At 41.2% G+C, this 13,736-nt stretch overlaps 2 protein-coding genes across 3 annotated transcripts in view; one reads left to right on the top strand and one right to left on the bottom strand.

The window, feature by feature from the left end:
• LOC139444669 (phosphatidylinositol-3,5-bisphosphate 3-phosphatase MTMR14-like) overlaps positions 1-13,736 on the bottom strand; it is a 45,159-nt gene that overhangs the window by 17,447 nt on the left and 13,976 nt on the right. For both annotated transcript variants that reach the window (XM_071225598.1, XM_071225600.1), the window contains exons 9-17: positions 11,909-11,979; positions 11,569-11,646; positions 9,654-9,717; positions 8,802-8,964; positions 7,951-7,987; positions 5,073-5,137; positions 4,604-4,704; positions 3,059-3,185; positions 2,390-2,569 (exon numbers count right to left, since the gene is read on the bottom strand). In XM_071225598.1, the coding sequence (XP_071081699.1) occupies positions 2,390-2,569; positions 3,059-3,185; positions 4,604-4,704; positions 5,073-5,137; positions 7,951-7,987; positions 8,802-8,964; positions 9,654-9,717; positions 11,569-11,646; positions 11,909-11,979 (886 nt within the window). The remainder of the gene's footprint in view (positions 1-2,389; positions 2,570-3,058; positions 3,186-4,603; positions 4,705-5,072; positions 5,138-7,950; positions 7,988-8,801; positions 8,965-9,653; positions 9,718-11,568; positions 11,647-11,908; positions 11,980-13,736) is intronic.
• LOC139445252 (protein starmaker-like) lies at positions 12,228-13,726 on the top strand (the record flags this gene model as incomplete). The annotated part of the gene is made up of 3 exons (XM_071226392.1): positions 12,228-12,428; positions 12,663-12,828; positions 12,891-13,726. Coding segments are annotated over exons 1-3 (1,203 nt in total), but the record flags the coding sequence as incomplete, so codon positions are not given.

The following is a 13,736-nucleotide window of genomic DNA, read 5'->3' as shown; positions in this document are numbered from 1 at the left end:
TGTACAGGATGAGGCACACACGTCCCAGACACACATGGCAGCATACTTTCACTGTACAGGATGAAGCACACACGTCCCAGACACACATGGCAGCATACTTTCACTGTACAGGATGAAGCACACACGTCCCAGACACACATGGCAGCATACTTTCACTGTACAGGATGAAGCACACAGTTCCCAGACACATGGCAGGATGCTTTCACTGTACAGGATGAAGCACACACGTACCAGACACACATGGCAGGATACTTTCACTGTGCAGGATGAGGCACACACGTCCCAGACACACATGGCAGGATACTTTCACTGTACAGGATGAAGCACACACGTCCCAGACACACATGGCAGCATACTTTCACTGTACAGGATGAAGCACACACGTCCCAGACACACATGGCAGGATACTTTCACTGTACAGGATGAAGCACATATGTCCCAGACACACATGGCAGGATACTTTCACTGTACAGGATGAAGCACACACGTCCCAGACACACATGGCAGCATACTTTCACTGTACAGGATGAAGCACACACGTCCCAGACACACATGGCTGGATACTTTCACTGTACAGGATGAAGCACACAGTTCCCAGACACACATGGCAGGATACTTTCACTGTACAGGATGAGGCACACCCGTCCCAGACACACATGCCAGCATACTTTCACTGTACAGGAAGAAGCACACACGTCCCAGACACACATGGCAGCATACTTTCACTGTACAGGATGAAGCACACACGTCCCAGACACACATGGCAGGATACTTGGACAAATGGACAATCCATGGCTTTTTTCAGTCTTATACACACAATACCGATAGTGTGATCTGATGTCGTACCATTACATAAAGGGTGTGCACAATCATAAAATGCACGACACCTTTTACATATTTTGTCTTCCAAGTGATCTGTTGTTGCTTCTTCAGCATCGCCTGTGAGCCAAGTTTGTAAAGCCATTACAACAGATAAGCTACAGTGTTTAATCACTTCTTACTCTTATCAATAGCTGAGTTTAAGTCTGAACAACACAAAATACCTGGTAATTCAGGGATGCAAAGTAACGCCGAAGGGGTCATTGTTGGCACGGGTACTACAGATATGTACCCCAGGTACATAGAATACAGAAACGTACTTGGTACCCTAAACAGGGGACGAGTCCATATTCTCAAACCTCAAACAAAAACAGGTTCATGATGTAGTTCCGGTCTGCTTGATTACGATTGCATGTGTGCATAACGGAATATTGCAAGAATATTAGATTAATGTACTAATATCACTGTGATTGATTGTTCCATTATGATATTCTGGAATGCATCTCATACAACAGTATGATAGTACTGACATGTTGAATTTAACCGCAGTTTTGCATACAGGAAGCGGCCAATACCTAAAGAACCGGTAATACGCATTGCGCCATGCGGCGGATTGGACTCATCCTAGGATACGTTTCTGTATTTTGAATTTGGCTAGGGTACATTTCTGTAAAACGTGGATCAACAACGACCCCTTCAGCCAAAGTAACCTCAAATATTTACTAGCTGTCATAGTGATAACACATAAGGACATCCCCTTAACAGCCTATTATTCTAACAGCGCTCGACAACCTTCAACATAACAACACAAGAACCCTAGTAGTGGACTAACACAATGCCAAGTGCATTTTTCAATGTCTGAACCAACTAAAGTTCAATATGAATACTTGAATTGCTATGATAAAAGGAATTTCCTTCTAGATGCCGAAGATTTGAAACTGTACGTCTGTCACAATCAACTGGTCCACCTGTTACTATGTAGTTAATGATGACATTGGCACAAGCTCATGGAGGAAAAATTCAAGTAAACAAAACATTCATAATATTCACAATGTTTTAACTACAATGACCCGTGAAGATCCGGGGTAGAAAAGGTCTTCAGCAACCCATGCTTGCTGTAAAAGGCTACTATGCTTGTCGTAAAAGGCGACTAATGGGATCAGGTGGTCTGACTCGCTGACTTGGTTGATGCTATCATCGATCCCAATAACGTGGATCGATGCTCATGATGTCAGTCACTGGATTGTCTGGTCCAGACTTGTTTATTTACAGACAGCTGGAATATTGCTGAGTGTGGCGTTAAACAACAAACCAACTATAACTGCCATAACATTATACACAAGACATTTCGCTAGGATTTCATAACATTCAGCAACATTACTGCAAGGTCCAAGCTTGAGTCTAGTAAGCACTGCTAAGAAATTCAGTCCACGTAGTAATACATTAATCTACAGAAAATAAATTTGGGAAAGTTGAGGGAAGTTCAGTAAAAGGTTTTTGACTACGACAGCCTCTTCTTGAAATATGCAAGTGTCATCGTGTTGGTGTTACCATGGTTACCGGTACTAACCTTCCTAGACCTGGCGAGTTTGACCTGGCTCCATCTGCAAGTCTGCGTCTGCACGGGACGGCCATTGGACTGGAAGTTGTCTGGAGGGGGGACGATCGTGAGTGGGAACTGTCTGATGAGAGGCTGCTCTTGGAGCTCGGGGAGTGTTTACTCAGGGAAGCCACACTGAACATGGGGTGGCTGCAACAGATGGTGGAATCATTGCTACCATAGTTACAGCAATATGAACTTTAGTAACTTTTATAAGTGATACCGACTCAAAACAAGTTTTGCATTTCAAACAGAAATATTTCAGAGCTTTTAAATGAAATATTATGGGTGAGTGAGTGAGCATGTTTTACACTGTTTTACTCCAGAGTGAGTGAGTGAGTGAGTGAGTGAGTGAGTGAGTGAGTGAGTGATAGAGTGACTGAGTGAGTGAGTTTAACACTGCTTTTGGCAGTATTCAAGAAATATCACAGATTGGGAACATTCCTGGGTCTTCGCCGTGACAAGCAAATGTATTATCCAGTCTATCCCTCAACCCAACTTACCTGGTGAAAATGACTTTGCTCTCGGTAATACAACATTCATTAATCATGTGAAAACACACATTTGAAACTTTCAAAACTTTTGTAAAGGCATATTTTCAAACATTAGTTGTCCATGTAAAGCCAAATTTATACTTACTCATGCAAAACCACAGCCTCATCATCCTGGCTCCCAACAGTGAAGAAGACCGGCCCTGTCTCTGAGCTCCCCACGCTGCTCATGCTAGTGTTGCTACCCCGGGGACTGGGGCGGGACGGCTCCGGACCTACGTGAGAGGGCAGACATTGGGGTTATAGATTATCACTGCAGGGATTTATCTGGGATTCCAAACTAAGTGCCCTTGCAGGCAAAGTGGGAACAAATCATTACTTTGTTCAATACTAGGATGTTTTGGTGATATTTTTAAGTTCTTATATTCTTAACTTCAGTCGTATTTGACGATGTAGTTTTAACATTTAAAATAATGTAAACTTAAGCATTAAAGCAACTTGCTCTTTAATATCCCTGTCATCAGTAAATTTCAAGTCAAACATACAAAGCCGTAATATTAGTTATAATAACTTTAACACATTGAGGAATTTTTACTAACATTTACTGCATAATTGGGGATAAAAATTGATGCAAAGGACTCTGCATTGATGAGATCAAAGATGTGAGTGAGTGAGTGAGTGAGTGAGTATTGTGATGTGGAAGGATAACAGTGAACTTTATGATTTTTTCTTGATAATTTTGTTCCAGAATCGAACTTGAATGATAAATCAAAATCAAAAAGCAATTTATCCATTGTTTTGCATAGAAAATATTCATACTTTGCAAATGACAACATTCCTCACACAGCAATATTCCAGCTATATTATGGAGGCCTCTTAATCATCAAGTCTGGACCAGACAATCCAATGATGATATTTTAAGCAATGATAATCACTGTTGGGTAGGGCTGGGACAATACACCAACTGTGCGATCCAATACGTATCACGATACTTGCATGTGCACTTATCTGGATTGCCAAGTTACTGGCACAAAGTTGGCAGTGTCAGGTATGGTGCAATAGATGAAAATATTTACTTTTCACTACTCATTTTCACTAGTAATTAGTGTTTGTTGTAACACTTATTCAAGAAGACATTTAAGGTAAGAATCAATTCTTTTTACTTAGTGTACGACTGTGATCGATACTTGTATCGAGAAGTAAAAAAATCTCAATCCACCGGTGCATCAGTGTATCATCCCACCACTACTGTTGGGTCACGATGACATAGTATCTATCAAGTCACTAAGCCTGACCACCAGAGACCCGTGAAGATTCCGGGATAGAATAGATCTTCAGCAACCCATGCTTGCCGTAAAAGGTGACTATGCTTGTCGTATGAGGTGACTAACAGGATCGGCTGGTCAGGCTCGCTGACTTGGTTAATTCATGTCATCAATCCCAATTGCATGGATCGATGCTCATGATATTAATCACTGGATTGTCTGGTCCAGGCTCGGTTATTTACAGACCGCCGTCATATAGCTGGAATATTGCTGGGTGCAGCGTTAAACACCAAACCAACCAACCAACCAATCAACCTGACCACCAGATCCATTACGTGGCCTCTAACAACCAATATAGGATGCTGGGGACCAAATCCATCACCACAGAGATTGCTGTGTATGGGAGATAGAGGAATGACAGTCTGTACCTAGCAGCACGCCACCAGGGGGAATGATGGACTCCGAGTCAACACGACATGCTCGTCTTCCTTCTCCCGCACACTCCGAGTGGCGCCGCTGGCTTCCACGTCTGAAGAAGAACACAGAGAACAGGTTAAACATGATAATGTCTTCAGATTAGATTAAACTATTCACTTAATCTTGACATATCGACCAAGAAAATTTGTAAAACACAAACTAGATTGACCTGTCTTAATATCCATCATAATTACGTGTGTGGAGATGAGATGTTAAGTTTCAGCCAAAGCTTAACGTGAATCTATTTAGAATATATTGTTGAATGTTGTAGCAGGCCATATGAACTGGCATCCTCATCCCAAGTTACTGGCACTTTGACAGCGTCAAGAGAACACTCCTGTATTTTACAAAATAATAATTTACATTCACAAATACCAATTTCAGAATTTTGAATCGATGTTAGAATGAAATAGTACTCACTTTGTTTTTACTGAGAACTCTTCTGAGGTCATATAATGAAGGAAATTAAAGCAGAAAAATAAAATCTGAAATGTAAAACAAATATCACTGTCAGCATTTTAGGCTTAAAAAAATAAAAGAATTGGTTCTACCTGGGAAATGCCCTCCTTACAAAAAGAAACATACAAACTCCTATAGCCACCATGACCATAACTCAATATGAACAGTAAAACAGTGGGCATGTAAAGGGAAGTAACTCTGTGCTATATTGGACCACATTGTTTTTCAATATTAGGATTTTTTTATTTTGGGGGAAATGGAAATAAAAACGAAAAGTGCAGCAGTTTTTATGATGATGCGGGCGGTGCCTGAGAACCAAGACTATTACAATTTTAACCTTATATCATGCCAGTCATAGCTTCTCATGTTGGGAAAAAGACCTAGTCTACATAACGATCACAGGACAATCTTCAGTATATCAACTCAAGAACGCTAAAAGTTTGGATTATTTAAGATGTGCCTTCAATATCTTTTTGCATTTATGGATGTATAAAAGGTAAAAATCTCGGTGCACACTGTGTCAATCATGTGTGTGTCACAGTAGTTATACATAGCTGTCAATAACACAATAATCTATTTTTAGTAACAGATAATCAAAATATTTCTTAAGACGGGCACAGTTGTCTCCCCTTATTCAGATATACACTCAAGGGACATTTGACATTGTTTAGAAAGTATTTGTTTCTGTAGTCGTAGAAGGAAGAACTCCAGCTCAGATAGGTCATACTAATGGCACTGACATAAAACTATTTCTAATGACTATGTATGAAATATTTCACATTTCACTGACAAGTAAAGTTGAAATAGCACATACCAGGATTTATCAAGGATTCTGAACTAAGAGTCCATGGCATGAGTGAGTGAGTGAGTGAGTATGGTTTTACGCCTATTTTAGCAATATTCCAGCAATATCACAGCGGGGGACACCAGAAATGGGCTGCACACATTGTACCCATGTCGGGAATCGAACCCGGGTCTTTGGTGTGACGAGCTAACGCTTTAACCACTAGGCTACCCGACCGCCCCTCCATGGCAGGAAAATTGGTGGGGAAATATTATTTTGTTTAACATTTGGTTATTATAAACCTAATCATTAAAACCTCACCCTCTTTATTGGTCCTGTTATCAGAGAAATACAAGTTATATATCAAAGTGAATTGGGACATTCCGTTTAATTAATTGGGATTCATTCTGATTTGAGAATTACATTTGCTTCAGACTTGGGGCCAAATATGTAGATAAATCCCTGACTTACCATCTAATATTTGTACAAACAAACTCAGTAGACATAAAAGGAGTGTAGCACATTAGGACTATTCATGATGATGTCGCAGTGACAAAAGCTTCTGAAGGTTGTAACAGTCTCTAGTGTCATAGGCTTCCAGGGTCACTGACCATCATTTTTTTTGTAAGCAGTATCTGGTAGAGCTGGGACGGGTAACTCGGGTACTCGGGTCGGGGTGTAGGGCTTCAACGAGTACTCGAGTACTCAGGGCCGGGTCGGTTATACTGGGACTCGAGTCCATTATCAAGGACTCGAGTACTCGATAAGGGGAGATCACTCTGTTTCAATGTTCAATTGTTCATCAATATATTTATTAAAGCTTGAAAAAATATTGATTGGAGAATGTATTCTTTGTAGAAAGTAGATGTACATTAGAACAATTGAGAATGTCACATAAAATAGACGTAATTATTGTTTTTCCTTCCCGACTTTAAGAAATTGAATGTATCAAGGCAATTATTGCTTTTTTGCTCCGACTCAAATGCCAAGTGTATTCCCTTACACAGATTAACAACTGATTAGCTGATATATATGTGTTATTTCAGTGCTTACAAATCAAGCGACAGGTTCTGTTTGGTACAGTTTGAAAACGTGACCAACTCATGAATGAATGAACTTATAGTACTACATTTCCATATTTAGCGGCCTTAGTCTTGCATCCCAGCAGCTGTGTATACGTGTATGTCACATGATGCACATTATCGATTTTCTTCCTGCTAACTATTGTTCGTGCTTGTTGGCAGGTGTCAAATGAAACGCTGATCGTCAGAAAAACAACAACTTGGTTTGTGTTCAATATGTATTGTAGTATTTGTAGACGTGGCGTAATGTTTTTGAAGGTCGTGATTAAGATTAGTGCAGTTACAAGCAAACATTAACACTGAACACTTCCATACACTTTGACAGATAAACAAGTTCCGTGGACACTCTCTATTTACATTTAAGTGCGGTTCAATTTGCTTATAACATGTTTTAATACTTTTAGATGGCAATTTTGATCTGATGAACCAATATTCTTAAAGGACGTCCTATTTTCGGGTACTCGAGTACGAGTCGAGTTTCACCCCTCGGGTACTCGAGTCCAAAAAATTGGACTCGTGGAAGCCCTAGTCGGGTGGCTCTTGAGTAGGACCCGGGTACCCACACGACTACCTGGACCCGAGTTTAGTCACATGATATACTGTTTAATGACATCAACAATAAAACTCCATGGTAACTTTTCAAGTATAGCTAATGTTCATATTTCTTTCTATGAAAACATTTTATAAGCGTCTATCAACTTCAGTGTATGCATGATCAGGTCGTTTTAAACATATATCTAAATAGTTTTTGCCGGGGCTCCAGTAAAACAGTTCCCATTTGGACATTTTGTACCCAACTTGAGACCTATAATGGGTACGGTCGGGTAACAGGGTGTTGGGTACCAAGGTAGTAAATTTGGACTCGTCCCAGCCCTAGTATATGGACCCTGGTTGTATGGTTCTGATACCATCATGTGCCCACTTGAGTCAAGTACATGTATTCGCATCAATGTGATGCTGTGCAACCACTCACCTCTTCTCCTTTGCTAAGCCTATCACTTAAATTGTGACTGAAACAAAAAAAGTTTAATATAACAATAACAATGATGATGATGATGATTATTATTATTATTATGATAGAGTGAGTGAGTGAGTGAGTGAGTGAGTGAGTGAGTGAGTACGCCGCTTTTAGCAATATGCCAGCAATATCACGGCGGGGGACACCAGAAATGGGCTTCACACATTGTACCCATGTCGGGAATTGAACCCGGGTCTTCGGCGTGACGAGCGAACGCTTTAACCACTAGGCTACCCGACCGCCCTATGATGATGATGATGATGATGATGATGATGATGATGATATAACAACAATAATAATAACAATTAATGCATATATATATGTTGTGTCATTTCCATGACCAAAAGCAGGCTCACTGCACAGGACAATTATTACAAGTCCATGGATCAGTGTGCATTGTAGCTACATTCTCAGCTCCACGTGGAGTATACAACCCAAGAGCTTGTTAAGGACGAGAAGGTTTTGCTTTCACTTTACTAATGCACCCGACCAGCTACCCATTCATTGCCAATACAGAGTCAGCCACCTTCTCTCCACCATCTTATCTTGTGACCTGAACAATATGCACTGGACCACGTAAAATCTTTGTCGAACATACCAAATAAAAAAGCACCTACAGGTTAATATTTCACTGAAACTTACATGTTCATGTGTGTTTTTTTTGTTTTTTTTATCAAGGTATGAATTCTACCATTTCTACATGAGCTACAAATAAAACCTTTACATCTGTTTTACAGAAATCCCATGTTTCCCCTGAAAATCAACATGCTCAGTCCACGGTCAAAACAATTTGCAAAGGTACTCACCCGAACAGATACCAGTCGTAGCCTAGCGTGAGATAGAGTATCTCTACAGGACTGAGGGACTTGTGGATGGAGCCATCAGCCCACAGTGAAAGACGGAGCAGCGACACAAAGAGAGGTGTTCTGTCCCACCCGGAGATACAGTGGACTAGCAGGCCAGAATCTCCTGAAGAACACAGTCAGAGGGTGTGAATAGGGTCGCATCACGTACGGTCATATCACAGCCACACGAGGAAAAGTTGGACACAAGTCATGATAAACCGCTTGTTTCACCTTGTTCAAATTTTATGAGAGAATGAATGAGTTGGGTTTTACAGTGCTTGCAAAAGTATTTCAGTCATATGACTGTGTGAAAGTTTGATGAAGGAGTAAAGTTAGAAATGATGCTGGTCTCCGACATTTGCCACATTGTTGAAACCCACGAGCTGGTGTATAGTTCTGACAACCTAGACAAATATTGCCAGAGCAAATCTGGATTTGAACCCCCGATAATAGGGATGTAAGTCCAAGCTGACCAGTCCTTATTTCATCCCCTTAATGCCAAGCACCAGGCAGGGTAACAACAAGAATCATATTTTAATGTCTTTTGACATGACACGGCCAGAGGGTCAAACCACAAACCGCTCTCCGGGCAAACTCTGTCCACTACACCACGGACGCTGTCTACAGCAGAGAATGACATACTTAAACCCAACTGACAAAAAGTGAGTGTATGTTTATAATTCATATTATTTGGTATAGCATATATATTCCACACTGCAATTCAGACTATATAGAGTGAGTGACAGAATGAGTATGCTCCAGGATACATACAGAGAATATGAATAAGATGCATGTTAAGTGTGACATACATACCCTCTCTTATTATATGAAGCAGTAATTTCAGGTAGTTCTGGGTCAACTGGACCAAATCCCAATGCTGTAGAAGAGAATTACATATGGTTCACCATGTAAGGAACACTTCGTCTCATAACACATTTATACATGCGGAGTATCACTATGAGAACCAAGAAATAGTGAACATTTCGTATTTCACAACTGGAACTGAAACATACCATTCACTCACAGTCAAGTAAGGTCAGCTAATAATATCACTATTTGTCTTCAGAAAATTATTCTGAAAACAAGTTTGTCATTAGCATTGTTAGTATACTAACATACCGTATTCGACGTAATAAGCGCCCAGGGCGCTCTCAAAATAATAAATAAGGGGGCTCTTATTAGAATATTACTTTGGTGGAAAAAACAGAGTTGAAAGATAAATTTCGTGGTTTATGCTGACAGTCTGAACTGTTTATATACGACAGATACATTTTTCCAGAATATAAATGCCCATAATTAAGTGTGCATATAACACATGAGTACGTAGTATACGCGAATAAATAAGTCTTGTGTACATTGATAAATCGGAAGGGGGGCTAATTGGGATTGTTCACTAGCCAATATATTAGCAAATATCGCCTTGGGCGCTTATTAGAGCGGGGCACTTATTACGTCGAATACGGTACTCTATCTGTGAATCCTATTTTACATTCACGATACCATAGAAAAAACTGGCTACTGCACAATAAAAATCCTCTTAGCTGCCAGATTTAATATGCCAGTCATTGGTCTGAGCCTAATCTAATTCTCTTTGATGTAAAAGGCGACTATGCTTGTCGTAAGAGGCGACTAACGGGGATCGAGTGGTCAATCTTGCTGACTTGGTTGATGCATGTCATCATATCCCATTTGCTTGAATCAATGATCATGATGTCAATCACTGGATTGTCTGGTCCAGACTCAATTATTTACAGACCACCGTCATATTGCTGAAATTTTGCTCAGTGTGGCGTTAAACAACAAACAAACAAACAGTCTAGAACGTACGAAATGGTGATCAGCAAAACAATCTTAAATAATGAATTTTCACCAGCCCAAAGAATATCATTATTGCTTTAGACATGTGCCTTGTAAGAATATAGACTTGTAGACAATGCCATCCATATAAACGCCATACAGTTTCATACTAACAGTGAGATGTAGATGGGAATACAATTTATCATCCAAAACTGGCTCCCACAGGAGATATCGCTTGGATGAGATCAAGCGATATCTACACTGTAGATATCGCTTTTGCGATATCTACACTGTAGATATCGCTGCAATGAAATTACATCACAATGCTTTGCAGACCATTGTGACATCACTGGTTACCATGACGTCACAATCAAATGACATCACTAATGGCTCTGCTACTGAAGCTGTTTGCAGTACTTTTTACACTGAAGACACTGCTAATTACTGTCTACAAATTGAAAAAGTTGAAAGAATGATGTTGGATGATAAATAAAATCTCACCCTCGTGTCTTTTGATATCAAATATATCAACACTCGTTGATAAAAGTGGCAAAAATCCTCGGCAAGCCTCGGATTTTTCCACTTTTATCAACTCTTGTTGATATATTTGATATCAAAAGACACTTGGGTGAGATTCTCTATGTAAACAATGGAATGGTCGATATGGTACGAGGAAGGATACTAATTCTAAACTCGAAGTAACTGAACAACTGTACAAGTAGTTACAATTAATCTCAAAATGAACAGAGCCGGAGACACTGTATCTATACTACTCCAAAGAAGTTAAGGATCACCTGATTCTTTCATAATGGTAAAGTAAATCTGTCATGACATGAGATTAACTATAGTAATATAAAGAATCAGGTGATCCTTAACTTCTTTTGAGTATTATACATTTGTTTGACCTCCCTTGACTTGAAGCACTACTCACCCTGTACTTGGACCAGTCAAAAGGTAGCTGAGACAGTAATGGCGTAGACGGGATGTCTAGAGCAGCATCATTGAAACCCTGAAAATCAAAAGTTATCAATTGTCCGAAACGGATATTCTGACTTTGTTTTGTTGGGTTTGTCTGTTGCTATTGTCCGTCTGCAATTTTTAAGCTATATTCAGGTTCAATTTGAAGCAAAAATGAAGCATTGAGAACAGGTTCCGAATTACAGCCCTCAAATCCATTAGGACTACCATCACTGGTTTGTATTTGTCCGCAGCATAATTCAGTAATACGAGTGAATGTTGAAGGTTCTCTCCAATATAAGGCAACTGTTTACCTGACTCCAGTCATACCAAATAGTCTGGCCGGCACTTGACTTCTCCTTCCACTCTTTGAAAAACTCACAGCCTGTGGGAAGAAACACACCATCTATCATGTCTAGCCACGCGGCGAGACCCACACTTAGCAAGCCAAGCTTCGTACAGAACTCGAGTCTCCCGAGGGAAGGGCCTTTTAGGCATTCAAAGGCAACTATCACAAGGCTATTGCAATACTCAGATTTAAAACATTTTTATTGGGACATTCTTACTATATCATTGCTCAACTGGTACACTAAAAACACTGATAAGAATTCAAGTCCACACATTTGTGGTTCAATGCTACTCATCAATTCAGTTACAGACCCTACAGATCACACAGACCATACATACCAAACAGACCATACAGACCACACAGATCATACAGATCATACAGGCCACACAGATCACCATGACCACACAGACCATACAAACCACACGGACCATACCGACCACACAGACCATACCGACCATACCAACCACACAGACCATACAAACCATATTCACCACACTAACCATACAGACCATATAGACAACACAGACCCCACAGACCATACCAACCACACAGACCATACCGACCATACCAACCACACAGACCATACAAACCATATTCACCACACTAACCATACAGACCATATAGACAACACAGACCCCACAGATCAAACAAATCACACAGACCATAAATGCCACAAAGACCACACAGACCATACTTACCACACAGCCCACACTGACCACACAGACCACACTGACCACACTGACCACACAGACCACACTGACCACACTGACCACACAGACCACACTGACCACACAGACCACACAGACCACACTGACCACACTGACCACACTGAACACACAGACCACACAGACCACACTCACCACACAGACCACACAGACCACACAGGCCACACTGACCACACTGACCACACAGACCACACAGAACACACAGACCATACTAACCAACAGACCATACTGACCACACAGACCATACCGACCACACTGACCACACAGACCACACAGACCACACAGACCATACTGACCACACAGACCACACTGACCACACAGACCATACTGACAACACTGACCACACAGACCACACTGACCACACAGACCACACTAACCACACTGACCATACTGACCACACTGACCACACAGACCATACTGACCACACAGACCACACTGACCACACAGACCATACTGACCACACAGACCATACTGACCACACAGACCACACAGACCATACTGACCACACAGACCATACTGACCACACAGACCATACCGACTATACCGACCACACAGACCACACAGACCATACTGACCACACAGACCATACCGACCACACAGACCACACTGACCACACTGACCACACAGACCATACTGACCACACAGACCACACAGACTATACCGACCACACAGACCATACTGACCAAACAGACCACACAGACCATACTGACCAAACAGACCACACAGACCATACTGACCAAACAGACCACACAGACCATACCGACCACACAGACCATACAGACCATACCAACCACACAGACCATACATGCCACACAGACCAAACAGACCACACTGACCACACAGATCATACTGACTACACAGACCACACAGACCACACTGACCACACTGACCACACAGACCACACTGACCACACAGACCATACATGCCACACTAACCACACTGACCACACAGACCATACCAACCACACAGACCATACCAACCACACAGACCATACATGCCACACAGACCAAACAGACCATACTGACCACTCAGATCATGCAAACCACACAGACCATACAAACCATATTC

Source organism: Haliotis cracherodii, unplaced genomic scaffold (assembly GCF_022045235.1).
Source record: "Haliotis cracherodii isolate W230 unplaced genomic scaffold, xgHalCrac1.p SCAF_6, whole genome shotgun sequence".
Taxonomy (NCBI): Eukaryota; Metazoa; Mollusca; class Gastropoda; order Lepetellida; family Haliotidae; genus Haliotis; species Haliotis cracherodii.
This window is presented reverse-complemented; position numbering and strand designations above follow the sequence as displayed.